The sequence below is a fragment of the Podarcis filfolensis genome (genome assembly GCF_964270895.1).
Source record: "Podarcis filfolensis genome assembly, chromosome: 6".
Taxonomy (NCBI): Eukaryota; Metazoa; Chordata; class Lepidosauria; order Squamata; family Lacertidae; genus Podarcis; species Podarcis filfolensis.
In genome coordinates, this window is record NC_139609.1 from 24,600,568 (window position 1) to 24,618,961 (window position 18,394).

The 18,394-nt window shown below is 42.4% G+C and overlaps 1 protein-coding gene across 1 annotated transcript in view; it reads right to left on the reverse strand.

The window, feature by feature from the left end:
* The window catches only part of ABCA4 (ATP binding cassette subfamily A member 4), a 99,428-nt gene that overhangs the window by 8,769 nt on the left and 72,265 nt on the right, over positions 1 to 18,394 (reverse strand). Inside the window, exons 25-41 of the mRNA XM_083620528.1 lie at positions 16,403 to 16,493; positions 15,365 to 15,570; positions 14,684 to 14,732; positions 13,821 to 14,047; positions 12,033 to 12,157; positions 10,938 to 11,036; positions 9,252 to 9,441; positions 7,641 to 7,735; positions 6,097 to 6,129; positions 5,735 to 5,840; positions 5,544 to 5,618; positions 4,585 to 4,754; positions 3,700 to 3,877; positions 2,446 to 2,561; positions 1,328 to 1,475; positions 709 to 832; positions 38 to 167 (exon numbers count right to left, since the gene is read on the reverse strand). Of these exons, the coding sequence (XP_083476654.1) occupies positions 38 to 167; positions 709 to 832; positions 1,328 to 1,475; positions 2,446 to 2,561; positions 3,700 to 3,877; positions 4,585 to 4,754; positions 5,544 to 5,618; positions 5,735 to 5,840; positions 6,097 to 6,129; positions 7,641 to 7,735; positions 9,252 to 9,441; positions 10,938 to 11,036; positions 12,033 to 12,157; positions 13,821 to 14,047; positions 14,684 to 14,732; positions 15,365 to 15,570; positions 16,403 to 16,493 (2,162 nt within the window). The remainder of the gene's footprint in view (positions 1 to 37; positions 168 to 708; positions 833 to 1,327; positions 1,476 to 2,445; positions 2,562 to 3,699; positions 3,878 to 4,584; positions 4,755 to 5,543; positions 5,619 to 5,734; positions 5,841 to 6,096; positions 6,130 to 7,640; positions 7,736 to 9,251; positions 9,442 to 10,937; positions 11,037 to 12,032; positions 12,158 to 13,820; positions 14,048 to 14,683; positions 14,733 to 15,364; positions 15,571 to 16,402; positions 16,494 to 18,394) is intronic.

An 18,394-nucleotide genomic window follows, 5' to 3' on the forward strand; every position in this document is an offset into this window, starting at 1 on the left:
TATGAGACCTTTCCAGGCCAAGAGTTTTCCAACATACCATCCTGTAGAGAAGAAACTATGTTGCGACAGAAGATTCAGAACAAAATAGACGACGCCCTGCACCGCCAGGGCAACCATGTTTTTTCCAGCAAAATCCCAGTGAAACGGGTTCAAGACATGTTCTTCCCCTTAGAGATGAAACCAACCAAAATCAACCTGAATTACTACCAAAATAGACAATGTGCTTCATCGGCAGCCACTGAAGTAATTGTTTTCAAATACAAAGACGGACTTTATTTTACCATTATCAATGAACTATTTTGCAATTTCTCTAGGTGTTTCCTCCTAATGAATATGCTACGTTGGTACCTTCCAAAAACCCCCAACCCACCTCAGTTATGCTGCCTCAGATAGAGAAATAAAATAATCTATCATTTTTAGAAGGGCCAAATGCACACAATTTTGTATGCAGTTTGCTAATATATGATATAATTCATTGTTTTATTTTCACTAAATTTGGAATTTCAAAGTATGGCTCTGTTTTAATTGGCATTTTCTTTCGGAAAGTGAAAATTAGGTATGCCCTTTAAATGTGAACTGGATCAAAGTTCTGCACCCTCCCTACCCCTCCAGGGTGTATATTAAGTTCTGAAAGGGTCAGCTCAGTGTTCAAAAGCTTACTTGGGCATGGGGCAAAACAGAACAATTCCACGTTCCATCTGTACTTACCAAACCGAGCATATACATCAGTCACAGCTTGGTTCATGGCTAAGTCAATGAGTCCACGACCCAGGCAGAAATGAGGAAATACTAACAGGATATTTTTCAGTGTTTTATTGAACTGCAGCAGAACCTGCAAGAAACAGAAATACACAATATGCTAGCGCTATTCAGATTTACTCAAGAGTTCCTTTATAATTTAAGAAAACGTTGGGAGTTAGGATGAAAGGCCACACAATTCTTTACCTTACCAGCTTTTATTGGCAAGTGAAATAGGATGCACTAATTGCCGTGTAAATGAGGATGTGCAATTGGGATGTACCAAACAGGAAATTTAGGTGGCAGATGAATGCCCCCACCCCTTAATCCAGTAGCACTGGATTAAAGGAAAAGTGGACCTATAAAAGTGGGTGCTGTTTTTGGCCAATCCCCCTTTAGAACTTCTAAACATCTTACGCTGGCCACAGCAGAGAGGCTCATAGATAGCAAAAGTTCATGGCAGTTTCAGCAACTGTTTCTAACAATATCTGACTTGGCACACATCCGCACATAAATACCCTTGCTGGATCATAGGTTAAAAAGTACAGTACTCTTGTCACAATAATGTCTATGACGAAAAGTCACTCACTGGGTTGTTCTCAAAGAGCTCCAGGACAAATGTAATGGCACTACTGTTGATACCAATGAAGAGGTTAATGCAAGACAAGGCAACGTAGGCAGTGCTTGGGATGCTGAAGAAGCAGGACAATGGGTACATCATAGGAATTATGGCCCATCTGCATGCAAAAACAGCAAAATAATAATAAATTATATTAAATAATAAATTATCTGCTTGGTGAACAAACTATGTCTGACCTTCTCTGCTTTTTTATTTTGCTGGTGGTGAGAGGTCCTGGGATAGGGAAGAGGTCATTTCTTAGCCACCCTCTTCCTGGGTGCCCTGCCAGGCAGTTGATTCCAGAGAACAAGTGTGTTAACACCTGTAGCTAACTGACTTGCCTTCAGAGAAGAAGGCTGGTGCAGTGTAGACCTTTTGGGATCCCTATGAAGGCACTTACCCTTAAATTCTGTACTGCATACGTGGTGAGTGATGTATTATTGGGTGGTAATCGGAATTGTGTTTTGGTTGCCTGAGTGAGAGTCTGTGTTGTCACGTCCAAGAGCAGGTGAAAGAGTTATAAATTACGCTAGATGCTGCTTTGCATTTTTGTAGATCCAACATTTGCTCTTTTAATAACTTGTTGGCTTGGCATTAGTTATCTGTATGGTTGAGAGTGAGGCTTGGATGTGTAAGATATACATGTAGATCCCCCGCTATCTGCCCACTTGGTATGCAAAAATTCACTTATTCACACATAGGAAAATACTCCTTATTCCATTGGAAATCATGGACTTTTTATGCAAACACTCGCCTAATAAAGAATTTCCACACAACATATTGTGTTACTATCACAGTTATTTCTAGTTGCTAACAATGCTGTTTTGTGGAAGTTTATTGCATTTTTTCAGGTGATTTTTATCCTTAATGTCAACTTTAAGAGAATACTTTTTTAAAAACTACGCCGCTTTGAATCTGTATTTTATATTTGACCTTGCTTTTAATATAGGTTGTAAACCGCTTTGAGACTTTGTTTCTGAAAAGTATAAACTGGTATTTAAATAAATGAAACAAGCACCCACTCAGTACAACAGATACCCATATTTTGAATGTGTCTGGCTTTGTTAAGAATTAATGAAATTACTTACCCATATAGAAGCAGCAATGCAATAAGTGCAGGAAGGTTGCTTGGGGACGTGTATGCTTTCTTTTTGAAACCAATGAATATTCCCACTACCAAGCCAGCACTCACTGCATAATTGACCTGGCACGGGGGGGAAGAAAATGAAAACTCATTACAAACAAACAAAACACCTGGAAATCGTTTGGAGCCATATCCCCAAATTTTGCACCAGCTTTTCCAATATTTTCCAGGATGCTTTCTACTGTGTATATTATTCTCCTGGTGAAACAGGAAAGCTGCCCAGAAATATAGGCCTTAGCTGGAAAATCATCATCATCAATCAGCATATATTATATTATATTATATTATATTATATTATATTATATTATATACTTGAGTTTGGAATATTTTTGTTGGGTCTTCTTTAAAAAGAAGGTGGCAGGAAGAGACGTATGTGCATATCAGGGTTGGCTAACCATTGTTGCTCTGATGGGCTGCATTCACCCTTGACCAACCTTGAGGTGTGGCAACCCCACACCCCTTCTCACATGCACACAGGCCCCCTTCCCAGCTGATCAGTGCAGATCAGCTGAGTTATCACCTCCTTATCAAATGTCTGACTTTAGGAATGAGGAAGAGGGCAATTTGTTTCAGCACTGTGCCTGCTTTTATTTCTTCTCCTTTTTGCCACCACCACCACCAAACTTGGCAGCATCTTAGAAAAAATTGCTTAAGGGTCCCAGGCTGGGGGTTAGCTGCACTGTCCATAATGGGCAAAACATTTTTATATGGATAAGTGCTAGAATGGGCTCTGGCACCTACAGTAAAGGATCTTGTGGCATTGCTGGGGCAATCAGTGATACAATTCAACATCAGACAACTGCATAAATCACAATGAAAATTTAAATTCATCACTTCAAGGTAAATAATATGACATGGATTGGGCTGATTTTATCTGTTTAGAAAGAGCTGGGTGTCTGCTGCAACAAGGTTTTGTGGAAAGGCTGCATGACAGTATTTTACTGGGCTCATTGGAGTCCATTCAACAACATATGTGACATATATATAAGGAGCTGCCTTATAACAAGTCGGGCGATTGCTCCATCTAGCTCAGTACTGTCTACAGTGGCTGGCAGCAGGTCTCCAGGATTTCAAATAGAGGTGTATCTTGGCCCTACCTGGAGATGCCAGGGACTGAACCTACAACATTTTGCATGCACTACCACTGAGCTGTGGGCCTCCTCTGTACTTTCTTACATCATGCCCATCGGCTACTTACAATGTCCCAAAGGAAATTGGTAAACCAGTAAACAAAAGGCCTCACACCGCTGACGAACTGAAGGTGCTTGGCTTTGGTCATCCGTTCTTGGATAAGGTATAAGACAAAGCTTGCTGGGATGAAAGACATGGCAAAGATCACACAGATGGCAACAACAGCATCTACCGAAGTGGTCAGCCTGCAGGGAGAAAAGTAGATGGGGACAGCTAATGATCAAGAGTTGTATTATTATTGTTTAAAAAACAAACAACAACACCTCGATGTATGTGTACTGTCACCACAGAACTGAGGTTCTCTCAAGATCTCACAAGATTACATCTCCAAGCATGTGGCAATTGGTGAATATAAGCCCCCTCACATCATCTGAGCAGCCAGAAGCAACGTGGCTAGGATGCACGCCATTGAACAAACAGAAGTAGTGGTGTAGCGTTCACGAGCACCTATCAAAATGTCACTAAATATGTGACAAACCTGCCCACCCAGAAATAACTTGGAAAATGTGCCATTGGGTTGCCACACCAGCAGTGAATCTAGGTGAAAAACATAGTATTTTTAAATAAGTAAGAGGAAATATAGATTAAATGTTAAAAAAAATAAGTATGGGCTGGCATTTGATGACACCGGGAAAAACCCCCTGCATACATGAGCAGCACCAATTCCACAATAAACTACTACCTGAAAGCAACCTCTGTCTTCTGTTCACCCTAAACCTGTTGCTGAATGAAAGGACAGGTTCTAACTAAATTAAAGAGTAGCTTGATTTCTGCACTATACTTAGTGAAAGTATCATAAATATTTTTATCTTTCATACAGGCACATTCCAAGGCACGGTACCCATGCTAGCAAGAAGGGACGGATACATAACAGCAAACTTTAATTGCTTACACAGTGACTTCAGAGAGCTGCTCCTTCGTGAGGTTCAGTGGATGATTGATAGCAGTTATGCCGTATTCCTCGGGGTCTTTGCCAGTCTGCAGATTGGCTCTCAGGATTGCATTGTTGGCTATGTTGAGAAAACTGACCATGGCATGCCAGCCTTTGTTGTTAAACCACACCTGGCAGAGGAAGTTAGCTCATTAGCAACTTGAGCAAGGCAAGTTCTGCCACTTCTTTATTTCACAACCTGGCTATATAAGTGGAAATGGGTCAAGATCTCAGAACTTTGTTGGGGTGGTACTTCATGTCTTGAAACAGGTGGCATTCATCCCAAAATTTCATGCTTGCCTTTCCCTCTAAAAAGCAAATAAAACCCCCTTTTCATATCTTAAATAGTCTTTCTTTCTTTCTTTCTTTCTTTCTTTCTTTCTTTCTTTCTTTTCCTTCCTACCTCCCTCCCTTCCTTTCTTCTCAGTTAAGGTAATACAACAAAGCCACTGTTCCCTTAGGTGTGAGTGTTAAATGCCAGGAAAGGGAAAACTTGTCTGTTTTTGACTAGGGGTCCTGTGCCTAGAAAGCAATGGGTTCGAGTGGTTTTTTTATTTGTCCCACTCCTTTCCCAGGGAAACCTCACTCTTTAGTGCTCAATTGGAGCAAATGTCTACCTGGAGGAAGCCCGAATTGCCATTTGCTCTGACTGAGCATTAAAGAGTGGTTTCCCCCCAGGGGAAAGCAGTGGGACAAGAGGAAGTGTTGATAAGCCCTAGGTTTTGCAGGATCCCATAGTGCATGGATGGGAAACCTGTGGCCCTCCAGATGCTGGGACTACATCGGCCACAGGCAGCAGGGCCGGTGGTCAAGGAAGATGGGAGTTGAAATGCAACATCATTGGTAAGGACACAGGTTCCCTTTCCCTGATATAGTGCTTCTAAACATTGAAAGGTTTAGTCTTAAATATAAAAAAATACCTTAATATTGTATTCAGTTTCCATGTACTTAAGAAAATTTGCCATTTCTTTTGAGGCAGCCATTGTTGCTTCACCCTAAATAGCAGAAAGCAAGGGCTAAATTTTTCTGCAGTGTAAACATACTTTAATGCCTATAGACATGGGGTGGGGAGAGTTTACGATTGCATAAAATCAGAACAATCCTTGCTTACCCCTGTTATGTTCATCATCTGACCAAGATCTCTCAGAAAACCAACAATCTGCTCTCCAGTGACATGCAGTATTGGGAGTTTTCCTCCAATGGAGATTCCTCCATATCTAAAACACAAAGAGGACATGACCATCAATTGGTCATGGAGAACCCCATCTTTCTATGAATAGATTGATATACTGAACATTCCCTTAAGAATAAATGTGCCTTTCTTAGAGAAAAGAAGTACATTACTCAATGTTGAGCATGGAATATAATTATAAACCAGATAACGACTAGGTTAGTCATATCATGCTATCTGTTATGCTTTAGCAAAGTCTTTAGGCTTCAAAATTCAACAGAAAACCTACAGTGCTTTCCTACCTTTTCTCATTGACCCAGTATTTGCTCTTCAAACTGCAAAAGAAAATGAAAATATTATATTCCACACAAAGTCGGGTTCTTTCAGATTCAGGGAACTGCTGAATAAAATATCTGGGGACAATTGGCTGTATAAAAGTGTTTTCAATAAGAGTATTTTCAAAGCGCAAGGACATTTGGCTTTGCAATGGAATTTCCCCTCCTCATCTCCCCACAGATTTGGGGAGGACACGGGCAGGGAGGAGAGGGAGGGGAAGTTCCATTGCGCGTTCCCTTTCGACTGTTGCCCATAGACTGGCCTTCACCAAAGCGAGGTTTAACGTTTTTCCCTCCAATGTCCTGAGACATAGGTTCTCAAAGGGCCAAGCCCCCGCCGTGTGCGAATGTGATAAGGTGACGCTGGAGTCGCTCCAGCACATTATGTTCACTTGCCCCTTGTTTAATGTGCCACGGGCAAATTTGTTGGGATCAATCATACAGAAACTAGAGGGTACCCCACCAAAATTCCACCTTGCCCAAATCTTGCAGGACAAGGATACCCACACGACCCTGAAGGTGGCTAGGTTCCTAGTTGCTGTCCTTTCCCAAAAGCGACGCCAAGGAGCACTACAAGCTAATTAAGGCGTAGTATGCCTTTCCATTTTATAGTATTTTATTGTTATAGTGGTGTTTTAGCGATTGCTTTTTTTCCCCCCTACGGCACAAGCTGTTATTTATGTGTTGTTTTTACCTGTATGGGCCTATGGCCGTAATAAATGAAATGAAATTTCAATTCCATTGCGCGAGTGGAAGTACTTCATTGGATGCTGCTGAGTGTGACTTCACAAGAATGTCTAATCCTTACTCGGATGGCGAGTGATCTTACCCTCTATCATTGTTCCTGACTACCACTCATTAATCTGACATTCTTGTACAGGTACAGATGGATTGCCCAGAGGTATCCTATGTATGTACACCTGTTCTATGCTTTTTCTGTGCAGACGTTGGATGGCCGTCTGTCATGGATAACTTAGCTGAGTTTCTTGCATTGCAGGGGGTTGGACTAGATGACCCTTGGGTCCCTTCCAACTCTTTAAGTGTGCATAACAAAGCTTGAAAAGCTGTGATGCTGAACAGGAACAGTGGCAAGAGCATCACAACACCAAAGCTGCTTTTAATTAAAAGCAAAAACAAAGCTGCTGTGGCTTCATTAAACATATTTGTGTATAACGTATAGTTTGCCCTCACAACCCAATCTCGTGCAGTGTTAGGAGCAGCAAAGTTAATTGGAAGCAATGGGTTTGCTGCTTGCACACCTGGCTCTGCACAAAACCAGGGATGGTTAAGCTGTGGCCTTCCAAATATTGTCGGACTACAACTCCCATCAACCCTGACCACTGATTGATAGTTGGGGCTGATATAAACCAGTTATTTTATTCAGTGTCCTAACGAATGGAGAACTGAACAGTGGGCTGGGTATTCAAAACTATTCAAACCATTTCAAGGTAATTGTTCAGAGCCTCAGTCTATACAAGCTGCCGTGGATTTGTAAAAAAAAAGTTTCCAACCTGCTTCTTATGAGGGTGGGATAGGTTTTCACCAGGAAATCGGAAATATTTCGATGAGTGAGATCCTGAAGAATTTCTGTGCTACGCTGAGCTCTCTAAAAGGCAAAGAAAAGGACAAATGGATTAAGAAAACAACTGTTAAACCCCTCATGGTTAGAATTTGGCAGTTCAGAGAGGCAGGCACAGAAAGAGGTCACACAGCAGTGATTGCTAATTTTGATTTACAGTGAGAAATGGCTCCTCTGCTGAAACCATAGAACTGCCCTGACTACTTGAAGTTTCAAGAGGAACTTCTGGTCTTTTTCTATATCTTGAATTCAGATCACATAAAATATCAGCAATTTGCAATCAAAAGCCAGGCAAGTTTCACTGAAGGCTACCAAAATATTTGTAAGCTTTGATAAACCTCACCCTAAAAATGAATGCAAATGACACTCAAAACCCTAGCAATGAATCTTCTCGATTGCGAACTAGTGTCATTACAGCTTTGGGGAATTAAAAGACAAGAAACAACTTGGCAGCTAGCAGAAACAACCACCCACTCACGTAGTATATGAATTTAACCACAGAGTGGCAGCACTACCCTTCATTAGAAGACAAATGAGACTATGCATGAGGGTTTTTTCAAAGTAACAAAATATGACCAACAACCTATTTCAAGAAGAGTGTTGTGAAATTGTTTTTCTGCACAGCCCTGTTTTCTGGGGAAAAAGCAGATAATGAAACCTCAATGTTCAGTTTGGCAGTTGCCCAACAAGATTATTAACAAATGAATCTCTCTCTTGCAGCTTAACTATTAAAAGTGATACTACTTTTCTAAATTATCTTTACAACCATCATGAGAGGCAAATCTCTATTCTATTTTAACAGATCAGGGCAGTGAGGTAGAAAGCTTGGGACATACTCCAAAGGTGAGCCCACAAAAGCTGAATAGGATTTGAACTCGGGTCTCCCAGATCCAAGCTGCATTTCACAAGCACATTGGATCAACTCCACAAAAAGCAAATCCACAATAAGCTTCTTACACAAGGTGTAACTGAATAAGAAGAGCCAGCTGGATACAGACCTGAGGCTGACAATGGCTTGTTGTCATAACCATGGTTTAATGTTACATTTGAACCAGAATTATATAAGGATACTCAACAGGACTCCCTTAACATCCATTTACATTTTACTTGTGAATCGCTCCTTCATGTATTAAAAGGGTTTCCTCTACATGTTTTCAATATATGCTATGTAACATACTGTAGCATTTGGTGCAAAACTGGGTTCTTTTGGGAGCTTTTGGTTATAGAAAAGCGGCCGAAAGAAATCTGCATGTTTCCAAAGGAGTGTCTCAAACTTTAAAAAATATCATAGCTGCTGCCCTTCTACTGTGGCTCCCCATATCCCCACATGCTTATTTCCACTATTGCAATCCTTCCAAGATGGCCAAATACTACAACTGACAAACTGAGTAAGTGAAGCAAATTATGGAAAGTAACACAAATGTATTGCAAATGCAAAATTTGGTTGTGTGTGTGTTAGCATACTTTTGATCCACCTGAAACCAATTCAGTGGCAACCACAGTGCTTCAAACAGGCAAATGTCAACCAAGAAGTCTTTCTTACCTGTGGGGGAGGAAGTCCTCCAGCTCCCAAAGGACACTCCGGTAGCATGGTGAATTTCTTCCGAGTACTACATTTGCAGGATGGTGAGGGGTTCTGGGGATGCCACATATTAGTTTGGAAAAGGGCAGCTATGTTATAAGGGACAGCCGGTGTCTTCCAGGCAAATGATGCATTAACGCAAGGGTAGTTCCTACACAAGGAGACGAGCACAGATGATCTCATTAGCAATATTAATATCAAACGGGCCATGCTAGATCTCGGAAAACTTGCAATTATATATCTCGCCTTTACAGTACCAACTGTTAAAAAGGAGCAGTTTCCTTAAACACATTACAAACCCAACTCCATGTATCAGGTATAGGGCTGAGCGATGTTAGGTTTTCAACTTCATGATATACAGTATCACGAGCTAAACATTGCGATATATCAAGATGTCTGAAACAAGGATGGAGTTATGTAGAGGTGAATGGGGTAATGTTTTGGCAACTGCTACTACTTAGGAGTCTAAAATGGATCCATTTTTATTTTTAAAATATTGTTGCAACTGGTATTGTTTAGTACAGAGCAACAGGGGCACGACAAGAATCATGAGAGAAGTGATGACTGGCTTCATGATTTTTCCCTTATCATCACTTTTTACATAGCACAGACACACATTGTGATTTGCGATATATTGCCATGTCCAATGTTACAAAACCGTTACCACAATGTGGACTTCAAACCAGTTTTGGGACAGTGTATGAATACATTGCCCAGTCCTAATCACCTATCCTGTAACTAAAGGGCTATTTATACTACAAGCCCATACTTGTCACCAGTAAACCTGTTTGGGGCACATCTAGGCCAGGGATTCTCAAGCTTTTGGAGCCAAGGGGCACATCTTGACATTAATGGAGCTGTTGTGAACACCAATAGATACTGTGGAGGCAACCCATGTGTGGAGCAACCCCTAAGTCCTTACACAGAACCTTACTTTGTATTTCATATTTTTATTCTCTTAAATTTGGGGTGCTTTGCTGTGTTTCTCTACACAGCACAGGGGTCATGAATTCAATTGTGGGTCTGACTCTGTGGAACTCCCTCACAGTTGAGATCAGTAAGGTCCCTTGCCCTGCTGAACTTAAGGCACTTTTTATTACGGGAGGTATTTTGAGTAAATTGCATTATGCTTATTTTAGGTTTGTACTATTATATATATACACACTGCCCATCTGACTCGGTTTCCCCCGCCACTCTGGGCAGCTTCCAACAGAATATACAAAAACACAACAGAACATCACACATGAAAAGCTTCCCAATACAGGGCTGCCTTCAGATGTCTATGGAAGTTTGTATCTCTTTGACATCTGATGGGAGGGTTTTCCACAGTGCAGGCACCACTACTAAGAAGGCCCTCTGCCTGGTTCCCTGTAATCTCACCATGTCATTTGATTGATGAATTTATTTCATGATTGTTCTGTAAACTGCTTTGTGACCTTCTATAGTGAAAAGCAGTTTACAAATTCGGAAATAAAATAATTAAACCAACAGACAAAATCCCCAGCTTTGTCACTGGTGACAACAACATTCTCCGAGATTTTCACTGGCTGGGAAACTTCCGAGGCCAGTTCCCTACTGTTTCAAGCACTACTGATGCCACCCTGCAATTGAATAGATTAGATTAGTAGAGAGAACAAAGTGACTTACTGAAGGGTCTCTCTCTTCAAGCAGCGATTTCCAAATCCCGGTTTATTTAAGAAGGCGTCAATAAGAGAAACCATCTGCTCGCTGCCAGGCCGCTCATTGCTAATGAGATTGGATGAGATTTAAGGTTATAAAAAGATGCTGACTGCAGAAGCAAGATAGTGGCGAATGAAAATCGGCTGATCACACAGGTAGGGTCAAGCCACAGGATATGTTAATGATCAACTGCCCATTGTAGGATAAGGCATACTAAGTGTAAAAGGATTATAGGAAGGACAAGGGCATTTTCGACCCATGACCAAGGCACTGATTTCTAAATGCAAAGTGAAAACCATTCCTTGCTAACAAGAAGACAATAGTTTTTGTGTCAGAGAGATAATTCCCTGTGCTGTACCTTGTCCATCCATATCTCCTGGTTATCCACACATTTTCCATATAGTCTAATGCTTTGGGCTGGTTCAGAGAGTCTGTATGTATTTTGTACTGGTTTCATACAATCTTCCCATCCTGCTTTCCAGGTGGAAAAATTATGGAAATGGAGCACACACATGTATACAAGTGACACACATCAATATGGTGTGTGTGCCCACAGGTTTTTTCATGTTTGAGGTTATACAAACTGGCCATAAGTGACAAGCATTCACATTCACCCAGACATCACCTATCTGCATATTTTTGACACTGCAATAACTTAGCTATTTAGAGCAGTGTGGATGGACAGAAAAAGAAAAATATTGAGCAGCAAACCCAGTGTCTTGTTTTCATTACACAGAAGCCAAAGTATCTCAAACAAAGCAGAAATTGTACACGGCATTTTAATGGATCTACTGAATTAGCTAGCAACAATCCTAGAAGGTAGGGCAGTGCTACTGTTACGCCAAAAACATGACGCTAGCTAGCCAGGAGGAAGATGCAAAATCTAGGCTGGAAGAAAAGATCAGTCGTGATCTGAAAAAGTCTGAGAATGACTTCAGCAGCTAACTACGGACTACATTTGCATGATTTAAACCGGAATGAAGCAGCAGGGAACTAGAATCCACTCAGCAACAAGGCACCACAAGTGCTATTTAGGAACGAGCGAGGAAGGTCTTCTCTGACCTGAAGAAAGTGAACTGGTGCCCATAGATCCAAGGGTGGAGAGTTAAACTGGGGTATTCACCAAATGGAGGAATGATTACTGTAAGAATCAGAGCCAGCAGCACAAAGCTGGCAGGTAGAACAATCTGCAGGCAATATGGAAAATGTCAGCCACCAGCAGGGTTCACAGCACACCAGCGGTATCCAAGTACCACTCAGATAACACAGAAGCGCACTGACTAACAACACAAGTGGACACTTGTGCTGGAAGTCCACATAGGTCTGATAACACTACATGTCATACATCAAAGAATAAGAGTCAAATCTGCATTTTATAACTCACGTTTTTCTTTAATCGTCCCAAATTTAAAGAGAATGGCAGCATAAGCTAATAGCATACAGTATTATGCTATAGCGGGACGCGGGTGGCGCTGTGGGTAAAAGCCTCAGCGCCTAGGGCTTGCCGATCAAAAGGTCGGCGGTTCGAATCCCCGCGGCGGGGTGCGCTCCCATTGCTCGGTCCCAGTGCCTGCCAACCTAGCAGTTCGAAAGCATCCCCGGGTGCAAGTAGATAAATAGGGACCGCTTACTGGTGGGAAGGTAAACGGCGTTTCCGTGTGCTGCGCTGGCTCGCCAGATGCAGTTTTGTCACGCTGGCCACGTGACCCGGAAGTGTCTCCGGACAGCGCTGGCCCCCGGCCTCTTAAGTGAGATGGGCACACAACCCTAGAGTCTGTCAAGACTGGCCCGTACGGGCAGGGGTACCTTTACCTTTACCTTTTTATTATGCTATAGCACATTATGCTAATAGCATATTAGTATATAACTAGAGATTATAAGAATGTGGGAACATAGGAAGATTATAAGAATGTAGGAACATAGATTATAAGAATGTAGGAACAGAGGAAGACCCCTCTTTACAAGTCAGACCATTGCTCCATCAAGCTCAGTACGGTTTACAATGGGACCTTCTGCACACAAATCAATGTGCTCTGCCAGAGCTATGGCCTCTCCACATATATGGATGCATGGAGTTTTCAGTACCTATGGAATACACGATTTTGTTCTCAGTTTTTGTCTGTATTTGGATACCTTGTTCTCCACTCAAATCGAACTTGCACAATTGGGCTTCTCTTACAGAAGCGTGTTGTTTTCTTAATTGTAATGGGATGCATCATTGACAGTAAAGGACAATAGGCCACCTACTCAAGTGGATGTCTCTGTTCTAAGATCTCATCATTTAAAAAAACAAAAACAGCTACATACTTGGCTGCTGTTATTAAAACGGAATTTATATCATCACCCTGATGTCAATAGCAAATTAGTGGAAGTACGTATGTATGCTGCTCTGGGTAATTCTGAAGACCTGGTATAATTTGTTGTAGACTGTATACACCCAATGAAATTAATTGACAGAAGCTGGCCTTAGCTTGATTTGTATCTGGAAAGAATGTTTTAGGATCTGGTTTATCGGGCTGCATTTTTAAGTACAGCCCAGTGATAGGCTTATAATGTAGTGAGGTGCTTTTACAATAAGACTGTACTTCTTTCTCCCCTTAAGCCTGTTATAAATGCAGGTGTGTATAATTGTGAATGCCATATGGAAGAAACTAGGCATGCGCAGAGTTTGTCTGAGGCCCGGAGCGGGAGTCTTGTTAGAATAAAGTTCTAAACTCAAACAAAAAAGCCGGGGGGTAGGGCCCCTGGCCAGCTTAGCCCTCTGAAAAATGGGGGCAGTATACTGGGCTGCCCCCCCACCCCACATGGGCCTGGAAGAAGCCCTTGTGACTGTAATGGAGGAGCACATACCTGAGCAAGGAAGTCTTTAAAGCTACGTGTACTGTGGTGGAATCGTTTGATGAAAAGTGCTTTGATCTGCTGAAAGGTAAGTTGGCAACCTTTGTTCTGCCTTGATCCTTTCCCACCGCTCCCATCCCCTTCCTGTGCCACAGGCATCCGAGAAGTGCCATTGGCTGCTGGAGCAGTCTGGTGGGCTCCCTCTTCTTGTCCAGCAGCACCGTTCTCTTCTGCAGCTCCTAAAGTTTGCAGATCAAAGTTGCCATGCCAATTACTTCATTTACATTTACATTTTTTGCCTTCCCATTCATGAAACTGTTGAGTTTCTCCAGGGTTTGATCGTTTAGAAAACACCACTTCCAAAGTGGCATGATAATAGCGCAGCTACACTTGCAGCAGGAAACGTTTACAGATCTAATAGAAAATAAACTCAGCAAATGCCTACCGTACTGGTTCAGGTCTTCCCCATTTTCCATTAGTTTGTGAGCTGATGAGCTACATCTGTTTGCTTCTGGATTTGCATCGCTATGGCTAAAATAAAAGCATGGCCCCACTGGACCTAGAATCGATGCTCAAATAGGTTCCCTAACCCTTTCATTGTTGAAGAATGCCCTCACCTGGAAACCTCTAGAAAAACATACCCATAGCTTAAGATCATAATGGTCTGGAGTTCCCTATTCCTACCCTACCAATGGCTAGGGATGTAAGAAGGCATCCTTCTAGGGAATGGAGCTGGGACTTTCTACAGTTCTGCCACTGATCTACAGCCCTTCCCACACACTAGTGGCTCTTGCTTTCAAATCAGTAGTCTATTAAGATGTGGCAGATATTTAAATCAACTTTTTAGCATGGTACTAGATGACAAGAGAGTTTACCTGCATTCTGTATTCCAGGGTCAGCCTCTGCTGTAACCTTCAAGAAAACCTGCAAGAGAGAGGCATAAATATGTTCTGTGGGGACATGAGGGTCTTGGAGCATCCTCTTCCCTCTGCCCCACAGTAATGTAGGCAAAGAGCTTGAATTTACTGGAAAACAGTAGAACCTACTGTACCATTAAGGTAAAGGTAAAGGGACCCCTGACCATTAGGTCCAGTCGTGACCGACTCTGGGGTTGCGGCGCTCACTTTACTGGCTGAGGGAGCTTCCGGGTCATGTGGCCAGCATGACTAAGCCGCTTCTGGCGAACCAGAGCAGCGCACGGAAACGCCAGAGCGGTACCTATTTATCTACTTGCACTTTGACGTGCTGTCAAACTGCTAGGTTGGCAGGAACAGGGACCGAGCAACAGGAGCTCACCCCATCGTGGGGATTTGAACCACCAACCTTCTGATTGGCAAGTCCTAGGCTCTGTGGTTTAACCCACAGCGCCACCCATGTCCCCAATGTACCCTTAGCTCCCCATAAATCCAGATAGGATTCTTGTTGTCTTAAGAACTCAGACACACGCTTAATATTTACAAAAATCTTATTACTGATAGGGTATAAATGTCCATCCAAAATTATGAAAGAAAAGGCGGGAGGGACAGAGAGCGAGAACACTCCACAAAGTTAACAACCTCTTCAAGGGGCGTGTCGGAGATCCCAAAACTGCTGAGTCCCACATCTGCCAGGGTTTCCTCCAATTCCCTGAAGAGACTTGCATATGCTCGCTGTTTGAAATTCTTACTGGGTAGAAGATAGATAAGTTCCTGACCAATACTTTCTATTAACTTGGCTTCTGGAACATGGTGGTGGATCAGTTCATTTAGTTCATTCACATCACCTGCAAAGAGGCAGAACGGAGTTTGGAAAAAATGAATGGCGAATTGCTTGTTTGTTTAAGTATTTACTTGCTTCCGACCTTTATATCCCAGCTTTCCCCAAAGGAGTTGAAGGTGCCTTCCATTGTTCTTCTCTCCCTCCCCATTTTATCCTCATAACAACCATGTGATACAGGCTAGGCCTTGAAGGTTATGACTGGAATAAGGTCATCCAGTAAGCTTCATAAATGAGTCAAGATTTGAGCCCTGGTCTCCCACATCCTAGTCTGACACTGATCACTACGCCATACTGGATCGACAGTTGTTTGAATTTCAACAAGCCAGTTAGGAAGAGCTGTCCTCCCAAGATACACAGTACATGTAGAGGCTTACTAGAGACTGTAATCACCATAGGAGCCAACTCCTTGGAGCCAAGGTCCCTTTGCCCCCCTCAATCAAATATCTGAGGGAACCAGGGGCCCCCAAAGTTGATGGGCACTGCCATTTGAATGGTGGGTGTGTGCTGCTTCTTGTGATCGATTATGTGGGGCAGGACTTACCTGCCCCCCAATATTTTATTCATTGGCACCCCTGCCAAAAAACACAGGAAGATCTCCCCTGGGTCAGAAGTAGGATCCACCTAGCATCCTGTTTCCGAGGATGACACCTCAGAGAGGCCTCAGAGAGGGGCACAAGCAAGGCATGAACGCCCTTCCCAGTTTGTTTGTCCCAGCTGCCTCTGAATATGGACACTCCATTTAGTTATCATAGTTACGGCCCATGGAGGTATAAGTAACTCAATAAACATTATCATAATGTTGTGCAATGAACAAGTCGGCCAAACCCTGTTCTCACCATCCAGTTCCTGTTCCACAGTTTCGGCTTTGTTTGTGGGCACACAGCTGGAGCAGGAACATGAGCATTTGGATCCCAGGCTGCAAGAGGTCTAAAATCAGATAAGCAAGAGGAAGGTGAATGGGGAACAAGTCACATTATCAGCTTCAATGTGATCATAATACGCACTAAGTATAGTGTTTATCAGGAATGATTGTTGATCAGGCTTTCCAAATAATTGTTTTCAACCTTTGTTGAACCAGCTATTCTTGGGAACTGCTTGATACTTCGGTTGGGAGTTCCTAGGAGTTGGCAATTTTGTAGGCATGCCTTTTATAGTGTTCCTTGTATTTTGCAGTTCAAGGCTGCCCTATCGTAAGTCACATGCAATCGTTAAAATTACCTTGTGGACAATGGTGAAAAGGTGAGCTGGAAACCTTAAGAGGGAAAAACAAATAAATACGGAGAATAATAAGGGCTTGTGTAACCTTTGTATTCAAGTGGTACTGCAATGTACGCTGTTCTTGATTATGAGTGAGGACATGAGAACATAAGACAAGCTGGCTGGATCAGGCCAGTGGCCCATGTTGCCCAGCCATTGATAGCTTTATCCTCCATGAATTCATCTTATCATTTTTTTTAAGCCATCCAAATTCGTGGCCAACTCTGCTACCTGTGGCAGCAAGTTCCACTCCTTAACTAAGCTCTCCTTATTTCTGTCCTGAATCTCCCAACCTTCCTCTTCACTGCATGTCCACGACTTCTAGTGTCATAAGTTACGGAGAAAAACTTTTCTCTATCCAATTCATCAACGCCATACATAATCTTATAAATATCTCTTACAGTGGTACCTCGGTTTACGAACTTAATCCGTTCCTGAAGTCCGGTCTTAAACCAAATCCGTTCTTAAACCAAAGCGTGTTTTCCCTAATGAGGCCTCCCACCACCGGTGCCCTTCCACCATTCGGCTTCCATTCGTAGACCAAGGTAAGGTTCGCAAACTGAAACACTACTTCCGGTTTTGCAGAGTCCGTAAACCGAATAGTTCATAAACAGGGCTGTTCGTAAACCGAGGTACCACTGTACTTGCCCTTCTATAAACTAAAAAAATCTCAAATGCTGCAACTTTTCCTCATAGACAACCCCCCCCTTATCATTTTGGACATGCAAAATGATTTGAGGAGATGCAGACTAGAATTCACTGTCTGGTCTAACTAACGTGAATGAGCTTTCTTTATATGATATATTAAACCAGCTAACACAGCCGATTACCGTATTTTTTGCTCTATAAGACTCACTTTTTCCCTCCTAAAAAGTAAGGGGAAATGTGTGTGCGTCTTATGGAGCGAATGCAGGCTGCGCAGCTATCCCAGAAGCCAGAACAGCAAGAGGGATTGCTGCTTTCATTGCGCAGTGATCCCTCTTGCTGTTCTGGCTTCTGAGATTCAGAATATTTTTTTTCTTGTTTTCCTCCTCCAAAAACTAGGTGCGTCTTGTGGTCTGGTGCGTCTTATAGAGCGAAAAATACGGTAATTAATTACTGTTAACAACCAATATATTACAAAGAAAGGTAAGTTGTCTTATTGCTCAGAAACAGCTTCTGGTTTACACATAGGAACTTTCAGATCAAGGACTTGTTTCATCATAGCATTTCTTGTTCTTTATTTTAGACTTTTAGGTTTTGAAAACACTGAGTTAGAGCTGCATGGTCTTTTTTCAGCATATTATCATCTCCTTATTTTCAACTTCCCCTCTCCACCCAATTGTCACCCACTTTTTCTGTCCCAACATTAGAGGCTCTTCCACTCAACTGCCCTGCGTTCTATGGTGTCAATGGAGTAGGAATTATAGAACCTCACTGGCAAACCTTCAAGGGTGCGGAGCTGGAGAGAATTCTGAACAATTGCGGACAGGAAAGGTCAGTTACCTGTCCCTGATTAATCAAAGTGCCTCTTGTTCCTCCCCCCCCCCATTAAGCAGAATGTATACAAATAAAATGTCACTCACAGTGTA